At 31.7% G+C, this 16,069-nt stretch overlaps 1 protein-coding gene across 1 annotated transcript; it reads left to right on the top strand.

Annotated features, from left to right (window-relative positions):
- The first annotated feature begins 121 nt into the window (after positions 1-121).
- On the top strand, positions 122-12,641 carry LOC133193769 (uncharacterized). Its single transcript, XM_061329702.1, has 17 exons — positions 122-234; positions 380-421; positions 548-621; positions 2,095-2,163; positions 2,733-2,808; positions 3,867-3,999; positions 4,166-4,231; positions 4,771-4,894; positions 5,127-5,226; positions 5,808-5,931; positions 7,899-8,006; positions 8,183-8,225; positions 8,309-8,423; positions 9,120-9,207; positions 10,461-10,530; positions 10,723-10,826; positions 10,957-12,641. Exons 1-17 carry the CDS (start codon positions 183-185, stop codon positions 11,252-11,254), a joined length of 1,686 nt encoding a protein of 561 aa, XP_061185686.1. The 5' UTR covers positions 122-182; the 3' UTR covers positions 11,255-12,641.
- The last annotated feature ends 3,428 nt before the right edge of the window (positions 12,642-16,069 follow it).

Below are 16,069 nucleotides of genomic sequence, written 5' to 3'. Positions count from 1 at the left end.
TGAAAAATAAAAAAATACAGAGAAATATTTGGTAGGGCTGAAATGTTTTTTATCTTTGTTTGAAAATGCAAAGTCAAGAATGCGGATTAATATTCTTACTTAGCTACTTTCACTTTCGACCAAACTGACGTGGACGAGATACAAAATGTAAACATCACCTCAAAGGTGTAAATATATTCAGTATGGGTGAGGGCACAAAGAAGGGAGGGAGAATATTCGTTTACCTACAATGTTGTAAGCGTATAATTCAATAATGATTGTGATTTCATCGCAGAAATGAAATAATCTGATATTAATACATCATCCTATTTACACAGTCACTATTACCTGATTGCATTCACTTACTGTTTAGCTTTAATGGTATGTTTGAACTTTGTAGATTTTGTTACAATAGCCACAATACTGGGTACTGGAATATTAGGTATGCGATTTGGATGACTTTGTATCGTAATACATTTAATGCTTCATAATCAGGGTCTGTGGTGTATTGATAAAGGCCTAAAATGTTTATACAATGCATAATAACAATGTTTTCCTTTTGAAATAGGTCTTCCAGTTACATTGAGTGAATCCGGTATCTATCCCTTCTTGGTGTCTTTCCTTTTTGGTGCTTTTATGCAGGTTAGATATTTTTAATGCATGGAGTGGGGCAGTCCAGCTGAAGTTTCCTAATGTCATAGACATACAGGCCCAGAGGAATCAAAGTCAGCGGGGGGGGGGGGGGGGGGGGGGGGGGGGGGGGGAGGGCACAATGGAAAAAATGTATGAAATGTATAACTGGTAGAAATGAATGTATATATGTCACAATCAGGGCTTTCAAAAAGATCAGAAACAGGTGATATTTTTACAAAAATAGGAGGTACCTTGTGGAAGTGATTTTAATCAAATACATGTATGTTAAAGAATTTTTCCCCATCAAATATTTTGGTGGGTACAATCATGATTTCAGCCAGGTAAAAGTACCGGGTACCGGCAGATTTTGAAAGGCCTGCACAATTACACCAAATTTCTATATATTTTTGGTGATTAAAAATCTTTCTTATAGATTTTTAAAACACTCTGTAAATTGACGATTTCAGAAAGTGTAGAGTAAATTTGGGCTATTTTTTTTTCTATAATTTGCCTGATTACCATATCTTTTTTACCTTGTAAATTAATCTTGAACCTTTGAATATTTATCAGAAAAAATCTTAATATTTGACATTATATGGTCAATTGTAAACACTTGAAATGAAATTTCATGTGAATTCATGAAAACTGAGAATTTTGAAAAAATATATATATAGAGGGAATTCAGATTAAATGTATTTATTGAATATGAAGGATTTTCATGTTTTCTTTTCACCAGCTCATTTCATATTAACTAGTGATCAAAAATAATTAACAACTTTAATTTTAGGGTGAAAGATATTTTTTCAGTCATCAAAATTTATTCATGTGCACAAATTTCAAAACTTCCCTGTGTAAAAGTACTATTTTTAGGACTTACTTTCAAATGACCTTGACCGAAAATTGAGGCTGATGACACCAAGTTTTTTGATGTTAAAATAATGTACACAATCTGAATGTTGAGTATTCAGAAAATCAAGATTCTGCCATTATAAGATATATGAGAAGAATCCATCCTAAAGTAGCTTTGTTTTCTATTGTATCATGTGTATAGTACATGTACATGTATACAGTATTACCTTGTTAATCAGGATGTTTGTGTTCCCAAGCAAATTATCAGATTAATGAAGTGTCTAGATTAAATTAAGAGGCTCCAATGTATAGGCAAAATTATTGGGGATGGGAGTAAAAAATCCATCCTTTTAACCCCAAACCCACCCCCTGTTTCCTAGTCAGGCCATTGGCCTTCTAGATAAGCTCTGTTGGAAGAGTTTATGTCTTAAAGATCAAGGGGGTCCTGGTTTGATCTGTTACTTTTTGTCCATTCCATTTCCTGTTTCAAAATAAAAAATGTTTTCTTATAAATTAATTCCTTTTAATGAAGAGAAAGTTGCTTTGTAAAATTATACACATAATTTACAAGCATAAAATTTGCCAAATTGGATTGCTGTACAGGTATACTGTATTTATGAAATGATTTTGCAGGTGCTGACTGTCTATTTTTTCACAGAGCTTCTCCAGCTGGCACATGCATCCCAGACTCAAACTCAAAAGGTAAAGATTTTATCTATTGATTTGAATATTAATTAAGATTTTAGAATATTGATTTATATTTGTACTTTAAAGCTGTTAATGTAACATATAAACTAAATGTACAGCCGGTCAGGAGAAGGATATGGGTAAGATATCTGATGTATGTTTTTGTAGATATCATATTAGAATAAAATTTGTTGCTGGAAAAACACACAAAAATTACACACACCAGTATTAGCTAGTTTTAGTGCATATATCTCACCATATAAGAGTTAGTTCCCCTTGATGGTGAGTTCTCCTTGGAATTGTATTTTAAAGACTAGGGGGAAATTTAGATTCTGTGATTGCTTAAAATAGATGAGAGCTAGTTAATTCCATTTAAGATTCAAACATGTAGGAGGAGCTGTGTCCCATCAATTTTACTCCACCAGGGTTAAGCCTTTGTTTTACTAGCTGTGCTAGAAATATCATGAATCGGGTTGTGCATAATTTGATTATACCTGGTATTTGGTAAAATTATTCTATGGTAATGTTTGATAAATGTTTACAAATCTTTAAATACATGTAATTGGTTCTTGGTTTTAATGAAGGAGGAGTTAGTTCCCCTGAATGATCTTTTGGCTGATGAGACATGTGATGAATTAGAAGAGGAGGATGAAACCAGTGGTGAGGATTGTTGCCATAGTAACATATTCACCTGGTGTTGGTTGTGTGTGTTCCAGGTATTATCATCCTGTCCCACTTATGTATTGATCATATTCATTTTTTGTAGATACTTGAGAAAATTGCAGAGGTATAAGGAATTTGTTGTAAATCTCAAGTTTATACATCTTTGTTTGCCTGCATTTTGATATGTAGTGCTAGCTGCATTTGACAGCTACTAGTGCATATTATTTTCTGTGTGCTTATTTTGTTCTTCATTCAGTATTGATTACATACATGTTTATAACTGTGAAGTACGCTTTACCAAGGATGATAATTTGGTAATTTATTTAGGTCTAGAAAGCTTATACAAACTAGAACATATGAGTCTTTGGAATATTACAGAATCAGATGTGGTTTGAAACCTATTCACAATAAAGGAAACAATGTGTTGAAACAACAGAGCTATTAATTAAAATCAAATACAGTCCAACCTCATTATTTTGAACACAATGGGATATTAATTTGAATCAGTATCTTCAAGATTTCTGAGGATTTGAGATTTTGAAGTTAAAATATATAAAGAAAAAGTAGTTGGGACTTAATTCTTCACACTCTGTCGTAATCGAAATATGAATTTTTGAGATACCAAAGTTCAATTATATGCATTTTAATTTGATAAAGATGATATGGTCACTTGGGCTTGTCTTTGAGTGTAGTGCCATTTAGAAATGTTAGAAAAGGAATCAAAAACAAATAATGTTGTAATGATTCTGACTCCGTGGTCTATAAGTGGCCAGGTTTTGTGAGCTTCTATGCCAGATTGCTTGAGAAAAAATTTTCAATTGAACATTTAGTTACACTGGAAGGATGGCAGTTGTTGTTGTATCAAAATTTAGTACTTAACTTTTATAGTTAACTTTAATGCATGAAGTTTCTTTTTAACAGACTGATTCAATTCTTTCAGAGTCTTTTTAAAAAATTCACTGGTTTCTTGTCATGATACAAAATTAAATAGCAAAATTTATGATGAAGTTTCGTACAGTATATATATTGTACACAGTAAAAATACCTGATTTTAGGATCGGTGTTGGCTGGTCATGTGATCTTACCCAAACAAGACAGTGCCAGACCCCCAAATTTACACCTGCTGGGAGAGCTGTTCCTCGGATGTGGACTCCTGCAGGCCTTTGATATCACTCTAGTTCTACAGTTGTGAGTTTTATATCAACAGTAAAATACTCCTTTGTTTGTTAATATGGAGATTAACGATTTTTGCAATGATTGTAAACATCAGAGCCTTGGACAATTGACATATTTTTCCCACAAATTGAAGCAAAATTAAAAGATAGTGTGTTAAATTACCTGTTGTCTTTTTTAGTGTTGCTCTCTTAATCAGCTACTCCCTGGCAGGAAGTGAAGCCTATGCTCAGGTCTTAGGAGTCAAGTACGTACAATATACAAAAAACTTAAGTAAGTATGTACATTATACAGAGGCTCATGCAAGTATTTACAATTAAGAAGCTCAAGTAAGTATGTACAATGTACCAAAGAAGTAGATATTATATATGTATTCTATATTTACTTCAGGCTACAATGAAAAAAGTTGTTTGTTTGTACTTGTTTCAATCGAATGAATTTTTTTTCTTTCTCAATATTTTTTAAATGTATGAAATCTGATTTTTTTTAATCTGCAGTAAAACCTATACTACATATATAAAAGTTTAAAGACAAGTTATAGATTGATATGTTGTCATTATTATAGAAAGCAATTACATTTCAACAGATTTAATTTTCCAAGGGGAAAATATGTTCTACCTTCCTAATCAAATTTTAAAATCTAGGATCAAGAAAAATATTTTTTAAAGCTATATAGCCTCACATAAAATTTGTACTCTATTTACATCTTGTTATTTGATTATCACAATAAATTATTTGTATAATATTTAAATACCGGTACATGTACCTCTCTACATTTGTTTTCAGTTACATTTATGTGATCCCTGTGTTTGTCTGGGTTCTCACTTTTCTCATCATCTTCGCTCTACAACTAGTACAGCCTGTGGTCTCTATTCTAACATTCTTCAAAGGATCACTTCTCCTAGGAACAGTAAGTAAACTAATCTACCACCTTACAGGATTTTATGTTTTGAGTTTTCTACTTTACCTTTATTTTAATTCTGTTCTCTAAAAAATTCTTCAAATTATCATTCCTTGGTTTAAGTTTTGGCAAGAAATCAGTTTAAGCTGAACATTTTATTTTATCTTCAAAGGATTTACAGGATGGCAGTCTTGGATTTCATGCAATCAACATTCTTATATTGCTCTTTATTTTTGCCTAGGTAGGAGTTACATTTTATGTTGGTGCAGAGATACACAGAGAAATTCACAATGATTTCTCAGCCTTTGGAGGACCATTTTTAATGGGAACTGTAGCTCTTGGTAAGTGGAGAAGTGAAAGCTTCTCTCAAGTACATGTAGACAACAAAAGTCTATATATGTACATGTACTTAGAAAATTATTTTTTTCCCTTGAACAACAAGTTCTGAAGGGGAGATAGCATTGCTAATGTGCGTGTGTATGTGATGTGGGTTTGTGTGTAGGTGTGTTAGTGTACAAACAAGTCAGAAAAATTTAAAAAAAAAAGAAAAATAATACTCAAGATTATCTAACATTGCATAATTCTTTCATATTCTAAAAAGGTTTAACCCGATAAATATTCAAGGTAATTAATTATTTCTCAAGATACCATGTAATAACAACTCAAATTTTAACTTGTATGTCATTGTTGAGCAGTTGAGGCATCATAGCTTAGCAGTTGTGAGATTGAAAACATTGTAACTAACGGATTCTTGCAACATATTTGGGAAGAAATTGGCAGTTTTAGTCTCTATCAAGATGGTTTAGTTACTATTTCTATCTTATGACATATTTAACTCAAATTTTAACTTGGAGGTGGTGTTGTGAACACTATATTTTTAATTTGTAGGCGGTTTTGTGAACACTATATTTTCAACTTGTAGGTGGTGTTGTGAACACTATGCCTCTAATGTACAGCAAGATAAGTCCAGTGAAAAACCAGATCCAAAACTTCAGATTCTCAGTCAACCTAGGCCTCATCACATGTACCATTCTTAATATATTATGGTATGTACAAGTATGTTGTTTTCACAAGCACTTGACATTTTAAATATTTCTCTTTATTGAAATTTTTTTTAAATTCCATACTATAATAATTATTATACTTATAGAGAATTTTAAGTTATAAAAAGAAATGTTAAAAACGTCAAGAGCCTATATATAGCTATACTGATTCAAAAGCAGTAGACTGAGTTTGGAGTGATATTTCAATAAATGAATGGATGTGGAGTGATTACAATTAAATAGAATGTAAGTTGAGACATGGTTATAGTAAGTACTGTGGAATCTTTTTAATTCGTGGGGGCCAATATTTATAGTAGGGATGTCAACGAATATTCGAGTACTCGACTATCGTTCGATCATACCGACTATCGACTAAAATTTCTTTAGTCGGTTACTCGTTAAAAATGTGTTAGCTAATAGTAATTTTAAATTCAAGGTAATGAACTTGGATCTGCCCATTTCATTTATTTACAGATCAATGTTCTCGGAAGTAAAACTCGGGATAAGGTTTAACTGTTCAAAGGAAATTATGTATATGTCGATTTATGTTCGGCAAACATGCCTCCAAAAACTACAGTTTTTGGCATACTTTATATGATGTTAGGATGGAAAAACAGTGAAAAGTAAGTTATCAAGTTTCTGTGAAACTGAACTTGTATTCTGCAGTGGAACATCAAATATTATGTATCATATGCCAAATCCGTCAAACATATAGTCTTAAAAGTAAAACTTTCTTAGTAACTTCTCCGCAAAAATGACAAAAAAGCAGAGCCGGAAAGGAAAATGTTGCTAACACAAACATGATTATCAAGGAATGTCTACCTCTTATTGTTGTAAATGGAGAGGGCGTTCAAGAATTGTTTGGTTTTGATTTAAATAATAAAGTTTCAACCTGCAATTCCATAAGATTTGACGTAATGCAACTATTCATAAAGAATAATTAAACAGCTGTTACAAAATTGTAAATACATGTAAATTGGGGGACAGTTATGAGCGTAATTAAATGGTGTTTCTTTCTGATATTAATATCATACAGTCATTTTAAGATTGTATTGATTGTTTGCACAAAATCTCATAATTAAAATTTATCGCAAGCTCTCTCTGTTTTTATAAGAGACACGCTTTAATTGTTTACCAGTCATAGCTATAGATCACTAACAAAACACGTACAAATGACTTCAAGTAACGGGTACATGTACCAGCCTTATGAAAAAAAAAGAACAAATGCCAGTGTTTGATATTCTGCATTTAGATAAAATGTGAAATAAATATTATATTTGAAATCAAATACAGTGGATGCATGTAGATGTATTTATTGTACAGCGTAAATGTTTACGATTCAGAGATTCGTTGTATAATGTTGATAGCATAGTATAAATATTGTACAACTAGTCTATAAAAGAAAAATAATAAGATGACATGAAACATTAATTTAAATTTCAACGAATATTCGACTATCGTTCGACTAAAGCCTCCGACTATTCGACTAAGCTGTCCGAATAAAATTGACATCCCTAGTTTATAGGCAAGCAAATTGTCACTTTTTCATGGGGATGTGACTTCATGGATTACTCGTTTATATGGTAGATTCAATGATCAATATGTTTACAAAATAAACGTTATGGAGATGTAAATTTTTGGGTAATAAGGGTGACCCACGAAATCCATGATCTCCCACGAACAATGATATTTCCACAGCTTTTGAGGGAAATGGCTGTGTCCATTAATTCTGAACACAGACTAAAAATCAAGGCAAAGTAGCTGTAGTGAAAAATTCAAAAGGGGAATGGTGACGAACCTTGTTATTATTACATTATGGAGATTTTTGTTACAAAAAGAAATGAAAAACATCAAGTGCCTATGGTTCTTTGTAAATTCTTGTACAGGTCTATGTAAAACTTCTGTAACAGGTGTTTATTCTGTGTTAATGCATTAACATGTTGTGCCTATGTGCTATATTTCTGTTATAGGTGTTGGGCAGTGCTGGACATTGTTCCCCAGTTGTCCACCTTCCCGTGTCCTTCACATTCCAGCCATATTCAGGGAACATCTTGTCACAGCAACATCTCTTTACAGAGGTAACAATAATGAAATGTATATAATTTATCCCAAAGTGTACATGCACAGCTCTAGGACACATGCAAATAAATATTGCCGAATCATTACAGATCTACACATATCCATTGTATTATATAGTGATAATGACCTTGACCTCACTCGTGCCTTACAGTAATTTCACTATCTTTGATTTCAGGTCAGCAAGTGATGGGGAGATCTCCACTATTCCATTGACTGAGGTATGACTCCTTACAGAGACTACAATATCTGTAATGTTATAATTCATACTCTGACTGCTTTACAGTATCTTTTTTTCTGATAGATTATTAAGGAGCGTTACCCCTCTTTTGCCTGGGTTGCTTTTCTTGTTGAGCTCTTCATTATGGTCAGCATCACGGTCTCGTTCCTCACAGTAGGAGCCGTCCTCCATCATACACGTAAGTAATTATCTTGGGATACAGTCAAACCTCATTATCTCAAACTCATTTGTCCTCAATTACACTCGCAAGTAATTATTTCAGGATACAGTCAAACCCTCATTATCTCAAACTTTATCATTACACTGATATTATAGACTGAATTCCCCTGCTAATTCACATTTTTTAGGCACAAATTAATCTCAAACTTTATCATTACACTGATATTATAGACTGAATTCCCCTGCTAATTCACATTTTTTAGGCACAAATTAACTTGATAAAATTCCTTACATTGAAACTTTACTACATGTACATGTATGTGGGTTATCTCTCTTCAGTCATGTTGCATTATAACTTATCTTTATGTGACCATGCTTTATATTTTGCATCCTCAAGTTTCTAACGCAAAAATGACCAAACATGTATTTTTTTTTCCTTCCTGGAAGGGAGACAATTTCCTTGAAATTCTGTGAAACCTGTAAGCAACTTTTTGACATGATAATTAATTGCAGACTCACAGACATAGGAAAAAGCACAACTTCCTTTCAGTGTCGTGGGGACTCTGAGACTCTCTGGTTCTCCTTACCCTGAAACCTTAGACTGAAAATTACTTTACTTTATCAAGAAGTGACTATGTTAGGAGTATAAAAATTCAATATAATTAAAAATTCAACCTCCAAAACTCTGAGTGTAATAGATAGTATATTTGTTCAGTATTAGGGTGGCTTGAATCTGCCTGGAAAAAAGATAAACTGACAGAATATAGAACACAGAAGAAGGTTAGGTGTATCAATGCCAAATGGTGAGTAACTGTTTTACTGCCTGTGTCTGATACAGCTTTTGTGGGACACCTTCAGAACATCATAAAGATCACTTAGTCCATTGTCTGTGCAACAATCTGTCTGAGAGCGTTCTTAGTTTCACATAAAAATCCTGCATGCAACTCACATGCTCCTTGGAACACCTTAGTTATGGACCTATAGTCTATATAGGAAATTAGTCTTTTACGAGAAAAAGAATTTTTGCTTTACTATTAAGAGGGTTTACACGTAAAACAAGACACTCCCTATGATAAATCTGAAAAAATATTGAAAATCAAAAGAAAATTAATGCAAACCAAAGAAACGTGATTTTCTTTGCCATAATTTGGATTTTAATTTTTGTCTCCCCTTAATTAAGCTTTAAACTTAAAAATGGATTTATACTCCTTAGCTGAAAAAATAATTCTTTAATTCTTTAATCAACCAAACCAAATTATAGCAACTGATGATACTTGTAAAAAAACTGCTTAGTTTTGAGTATGTCATTGGTCTGGAGAACAGGTACCATCATCAGTGGTAACAGAAATGCATATCTAGTGCCTGGTATCACGTATTACTCCACCTCTGTTGATTTTTCGATGAAATCCTGGCTTACGATTGGTTGAAGTCTGTCACGTGAAGGGGGTGTATTACTTATACTTAGTCGCTTGAAAATCAATACATTGTCGATACGGAGTTATCGTTCTTTTGTAACGTTCGAACAACTCGAGTTCACGCGATTTGCCGAGTGTCTGTTGACAATGTTACAGTTAACTAATGTAAGTAACGAAGATGGAACCTTTTTTTCCCTTTACTGAAAGTCTTCAAAACTGTCAGTACGTTATTACAGCACGAAACACTCGCAAAACAACATTACGTCACACAACGTGACATCATAATAGGCATTGTATGAGTGATGAAACATATATAGAAAGAGAAAAACAATTTTACAAACCACAGACAATGCATAAATATTTTATCGGTGGGGTAAATTCGTTACATAGTTTTGTAGTGACAGGGTACGGGATGATACCTGGTTAGTAAATTCCATACCTGGCTTGGCTTTGCCTCGCCAGGTATGAAATTTACTAACCAGGTATCATCCCGTACCCTGTCACTAAAAAACTATGTAACTAATAATTACATGGGTTCCCTCTTTGAAATTTTACAGGAAATGAAAATTTCTGCAATAGAATTTATATGTAATTTTAATTTTCTATGAGTGTCCAGTTAATTATATTTGTTTTATTTTCAGCTTTTGCAGCTCTGTTATCTCCTTTGTAGTATTTTCCATTGTTTTTGGTATCTCAATGTTAGACCCTCAGGTAAAGGCAACCAAACATTTTTTAATAATTATATTATACTTATAGTCTAAAAACATGCTGCTGAAAGGAAAAAATCTGTTTATTCTAGAAAGCAAAAATTTAAATGTAACACAAAACTTACTGAAAATGAAAGATTACTTTCATTCCAATTTTAAAATTCATCTATGTACCATTGTTGTTTTTTTTTTTCAGGGATTTGTTGAAATATTGGAAAAATTCTCCTCCTTTACTATCAATATAGAAGTGGCCTTATTTATATTTTTAATGTGCCTTAATGCCAGGAGAAAAGAAAATCTGTATGTATAGAATAATTAATTTAACAAAATGCAAAATTTTCATAATAATTTTCATAATTTATTTCCCATGGTTTAAGCTGAACTAGATTTCTTAATTATCCATTTAATATTACTATCTGTAATTTTTTAGGAAACAGCAGATCCCTTTACCGATTCCATCCCTCTTTGGATATTTATTGTACTTGATTCCGTTGTACTTTGGCTTCGCTGTGATATACGATGTGGGGTTATCTATATATGGTATTGTGAAAGAACACTCATCCCCAGACGACCATCAGAACTCGAACCAGACTTCTGGTTTCCCTTTTACATCTGTGGTGACTACGCCTGCAATGCTTAATCTGTCTACAATCACACATGTACCATTAGTTACTTCTACAAGTATAGCAGAATATATAAAAAATGTGTTCAATAATTCAGGAATCTGAGGCACTTTGTTAAGGTTTAAATTGTTCCCTCTCTAGTCTGAAATTAATAATGTCTTTTAAATGTGTATTGATACTGGAAGCTTATAATGTACCTGTTTATAAATATGGTGTATAAATCATGATTTGTATTATTTACTACTACATTGTAGTTAAATATATTGCTTTGAAATGGAAAATATAATTTATATATGATATCAGCAATACTACAATTTCCACTTAACCTTTATAATACAGAAGATCTACACAATACAATTAAGGGCTTAATAAACATGAAAGATACTTTTTTTTTTAAATTATGAAATAAGTGTAAATCTGTGTATCTGTACATTCCTTCCTCTACACAAACGTAGTGCTTCCTGAATTTTCTATTAATTATTGCCTCTTACATGGATGGTAACTTAATTAACAGAAGATTAATAACTTTTTTGATCAAAGTTTCCCTGTTGTTGATCTGTGTAGTGGACTGGTGTGTCCATCTGCTAAATAAGGTAACCTCAACTTCCTTAGAAGTTTAACATCTTTCTCAAGTATAAATTTTATCCAAACAGTATGGAGATTTAAGTATCAGCAAATATAGAGCTAGCTGGAAAATCTATTCTCCTTGGAACAAGCTTATAAACTAACTTATAAATAATAACATGCTACATAATATCAAATATTTATAATTGTTTTTAACAGATGATTTCAGGGCAAAGTGTAGGGTGCCATGTGAGTCCATAATTTCTTACAAATGTAAATCTGACCAAATCAAGTAATTCAGTGTTTTTTTCCTTTAGCAGGGAACACAGATTCTCTGAATTAGCTTGATGTTATTTGTACTTGATTTCTCCTAGTGTCAAATTCACTTTACATGTATTTGCACTCACAAAAAAGGAAATTCAAGAAATACCTTGTATATTGAATAATTTGTATGTTACAACTGGTCTTTATACCTATACATACCTTTGTACAGATTCAAAGTGCACAAACAGTTAGGTGCCAAAGCAGTAAATTTTTCCTTAGGGCCATCAGACCCAATAATCTCATAAAAAATGAAGAAAACATTTCAGCAAACATCAAACCAGACAATATATACATGTATGTACATGTCTAATATAGGTTGTGGGTGGAGTAGCTGCAGAACTGTAGCTCCATCTCTGCTTAAGAATATTTGGATAAAGATTTTCTCAAGCAGAGAGCAGCTCTGTAGCTATGTGTGGAGTAACTTTATCTATTTCTCTTTTTTCACGGCAATTACACTCAGGTGAGCAATTTAACTTGAGGGCCTCTTTGTGTTGTACTTATAAGAAATGTATGTACATAATAATTTAATTTTTAAATACATGTAAATGTACTGTTGAATTGACTTAAGTACAAAGGGTACAAGATATTTACTTTCTATTAATATATCTAAAGAGAAAATTTTATTTATTTGCAGATCTGTTTGAAATAAATTCACAATTCTTTATTAAACTTTTGTCCTCTTTTATCCATGTCAAAGAAAATAAATACCGGTATGGCAAATAGATAAATAAATCTCAAGTCTCAACAATTACTGTGGAATCATTTAAATTCGTGGGGATCAATGTTCGTGGGCAAGCAAAATTTTATTGGTTTGTGGGGATGTAATTTCGTGAGCAGCTCGTTTATTTGGTAGATTTAATTAATCAGTACGTTGACAAAAAAAATGTTTGTGGGGATGTAAAGTCATGAGTAAGGGTAACCCACGAAATCCACGAACATTGATCCCCCACGAACAATGATGATTCCACAGTAATGTAGATTTTGAATTGGATAGCATGATTTTTTTGGCCCCTTAATCGAAGATTCAGGGGCATATAGTCTTTGCCCTGTCTGTCTATCTAGCTGTCTGTCTTTTTGTCTGCAAAACTTTAACCTTTAACTTTATCAACAACTTTAACTTGCCCATAACTTTTGATTGGTTGGAGCTATGGCTCTCATATTCTACATGTGTATTCCTTGTGACAAGACCTTTCTTTGGGTTCCATCATATTTGATCTTTTGGCCTTGACCTTGGAGTTTGATCCAGTTTTGAAAAATTTTACCCAACATTTAAGCTTTGCCATAACTTTTGAACAGTTGGTGCTAGGGCTTTCATACTTCACGTATGTAATCCTTGTGACAAGATCTTCCTTTGGATACCAGGAACTTTGACCCTTTGACCTTAACCTTGGAGTTTGACCTACTTTTGGAAAACATTAACATTGGCCATAACTTTTGAACAGTTGGTGCTAGGACTTTCATACTTCACATATGTTGTGACAAGACCTTCCTTTGGATACCAATAACTTTCACCTTGGAGTTTGACCTACCTTTGAAAAGCTTTAAACTTGGACATGGGTGAATTAAAAAAAAATGACCACCAAACTGAATTTTTTTGGCAAAATTCAACTACATAATAACATATTTTTCACTTGTATCATCATATTGCACATGCATTCTAGTTTAAAATCCTGAAGTGGCAATAGAATAGACAATTGGATTAAAAAGTTTCAGAATTTTTATTAGTAAAATTTCTTTTGAAAAAAGAAAATATCATTATACCTTAAAAGACTTTCTAAAATACATAATCACAAGAAATTATAGTTCTTTATGCTTCAAAATGGTAAAAGGGGTATAAATGATTAAATCTAGACTTTGAATGAGTATCTTCTCTTGTACATGTGACAAAAAATTGGCTTTTTGATTGTTATTTTACATTATTTTTTCAATTCTGGTTCGAAAAGTTTTAATATGAAAAAAATATGAAGCAATAAAATTCCACAAAATTCACTTTTTTGTCCGTTCAAGTCAATTCTTTAATTAAATCTAAGCCAAAAAAGAATTGTTATATACGAGTTCTCTTACAAAAAATACTAGATTTTGAAGTGACCCTATGTTACATTATTGTGTTGCACTCCTGACATCTGATATGTATTTTATTTAACATTGTTTTAAAAATTATAACACACAATATCCCATTCTTACTTTGTAAATTAATTTGTCGTGTTGATATTTTTCATCGTTTACAGCAGGTTTTTCATATTTTGAAGACCTTAAAACATGATTATTTGCAAAGTGTAATATATATAAATTTTATTTAAAATATATGTGAAATGATGAAAACTATTCCCTGAATTGACTGTAAAATTTCTGTAATTTGTTGATAGACATAGTGATTTGAACATCAAATAGTATCAAACATTTTTTTTCAACTTATTTGTTTTAGTAAAGATAGTAAAAAAGCATTGGTAATTATAAAGCAGTTTGTTGCACTCCTGACTGCAGTAAAATTTAAAATTAAAACCATAGAACACAAAAATTCATAAAGTGTTGGCAACATCAAGTGGTAATGAAATTGTGCAATGTTTATAGTCCAATAACTTCATAATTAAAACAGATGAAAGTATTTAAAATTCGCATTTTATCTGGAATTATACCCTATTTTATGCCAAAAAACTAGCTTAAATGTATATTTAAAAGATAAAATATATTTTAAAGCATATTTTCCTTTAGAGAACAAACACAATAACCCACCAGAAAAATTCTACTCATCACTTTTTCTTTATTTTTATTCTTATTGGATGATTTATAATTCTAACATATTTGTTGCACTCCTGACCAAAAGCATTGGGGCCTTTAAAGTAGAATTGTGAAGTGAAAATTACATAAGAACTTGTTCTGTTGTTTCAGTGAAGTTGAGGAGGAATTACTTGAATTTAATGACAATGTTTTAGTGTGTTTATTTTTAACGTTCATTAAAAAAATCACAAAAAAGATAAAAACACATCTGAATTGATAAAATTGAAAAAGGAAGGATTTTTATTAATAAAACTATCAATAATTTAGCATTAAATTATACAAAAAGATCATTATTAATTAATGAATACTTCTAAGCATGAATAGAAGTCTTTTCGACACACAACTTGAATCTTTAAAAAAATGTGTTGCACTCCTGACCATAGAAATATGGATCTGAAGCACAGACAGATCCAGTAATTGATAAATCTATTTGGTAAAAATGTTCTTTGTGTCTTTATTTTCCAAAATAAAAATCAGAAAATCATATAATGATAATAGTTTTTTCATGCTTGGGAGCAAAACATCAAATGTTGCACTCCTGACATTTTTGGGTATGCACATATACTTGACTCTCATTAATGCTGCTTGTGATTTATATAACATTTTTAAGTTTTAAAATGTATATCAGTCATTATTTTACACGTCCAAAATTCTATTTTGTCTTAATTTTCTGTCAGAATTTTACAATTGATGTTTTTTTGCAACATTACATTTTTTCTGTTGCACTCCTGACATGGTATAACATTTTTTTAAACATCAGCCATGGCCACAACTTGATTAAACAAAAGTTATGACAGTCCACATTTAAAGCTCAATACTTTGAATATTATCAGGAAAGTCTTTATTTTCAACATGAAGCATTGTTTTTTATTTCACAGATCTCCAAAAAATATTGAAATTTCAAAATGTCACAAAAAGGTGTTGCACTGCTGACAATTTTAGCATCATTTTTGGGTATAACTTTTTTGTTAATTGAGATATCAACGAGATATTTTGCAGGTATTTAGACACTATCTAAAGACATATGCTGAGACATAGAAATCTATTTTCATTGCCTGTGTTTTTAGTGTGGGTTGATAAATATGTGTTTGGTCATTTTTTTTTAATTCACCCACATAATTTTTGAATGGTTGGTGCTAGGGCTTTCATATTTCACATTTCCTGTGAGAAGGTCTTTCCTTGGGCACCATTAATTTTGACCAGGACCTTGATGTTTGACTCACATTTGAAAAACTTAACCTTTTCCATATCTTT

This window comes from Saccostrea echinata, unplaced genomic scaffold (assembly GCF_033153115.1).
Source record: "Saccostrea echinata isolate AGI-Se365-2 ecotype Australia unplaced genomic scaffold, CSIRO_AGI_Sech_v1 ptg000001l, whole genome shotgun sequence".
NCBI lineage: Eukaryota > Metazoa > Mollusca > Bivalvia > Ostreida > Ostreidae > Saccostrea > Saccostrea echinata.
Note: the sequence above shows the minus strand (reverse complement) of the source record. Positions and strands in the feature narration are given on the sequence as shown.

What these genes read in the sequence shown, in the direction of transcription:
- LOC133193769 (XM_061329702.1), top strand. Translation starts at nt 183, where the DNA reads ATGGGTGAGGGCACAAAGAAGGGAGGGAGAATATTCGTTTACCTACAA. An exon ending in ATTCGTTTACCTACAATGTT is followed by an intron (nt 235 to 379) that starts GTAAGCGTATAA and finishes TGAACTTTGTAG; the next exon opens with ATTTTGTTACAATAGCCACA. An exon ending in AGGTGTATCAATGCCAAATG is followed by an intron (nt 9,208 to 10,460) that starts GTGAGTAACTGT and finishes TTTTATTTTCAG; the next exon opens with CTTTTGCAGCTCTGTTATCT.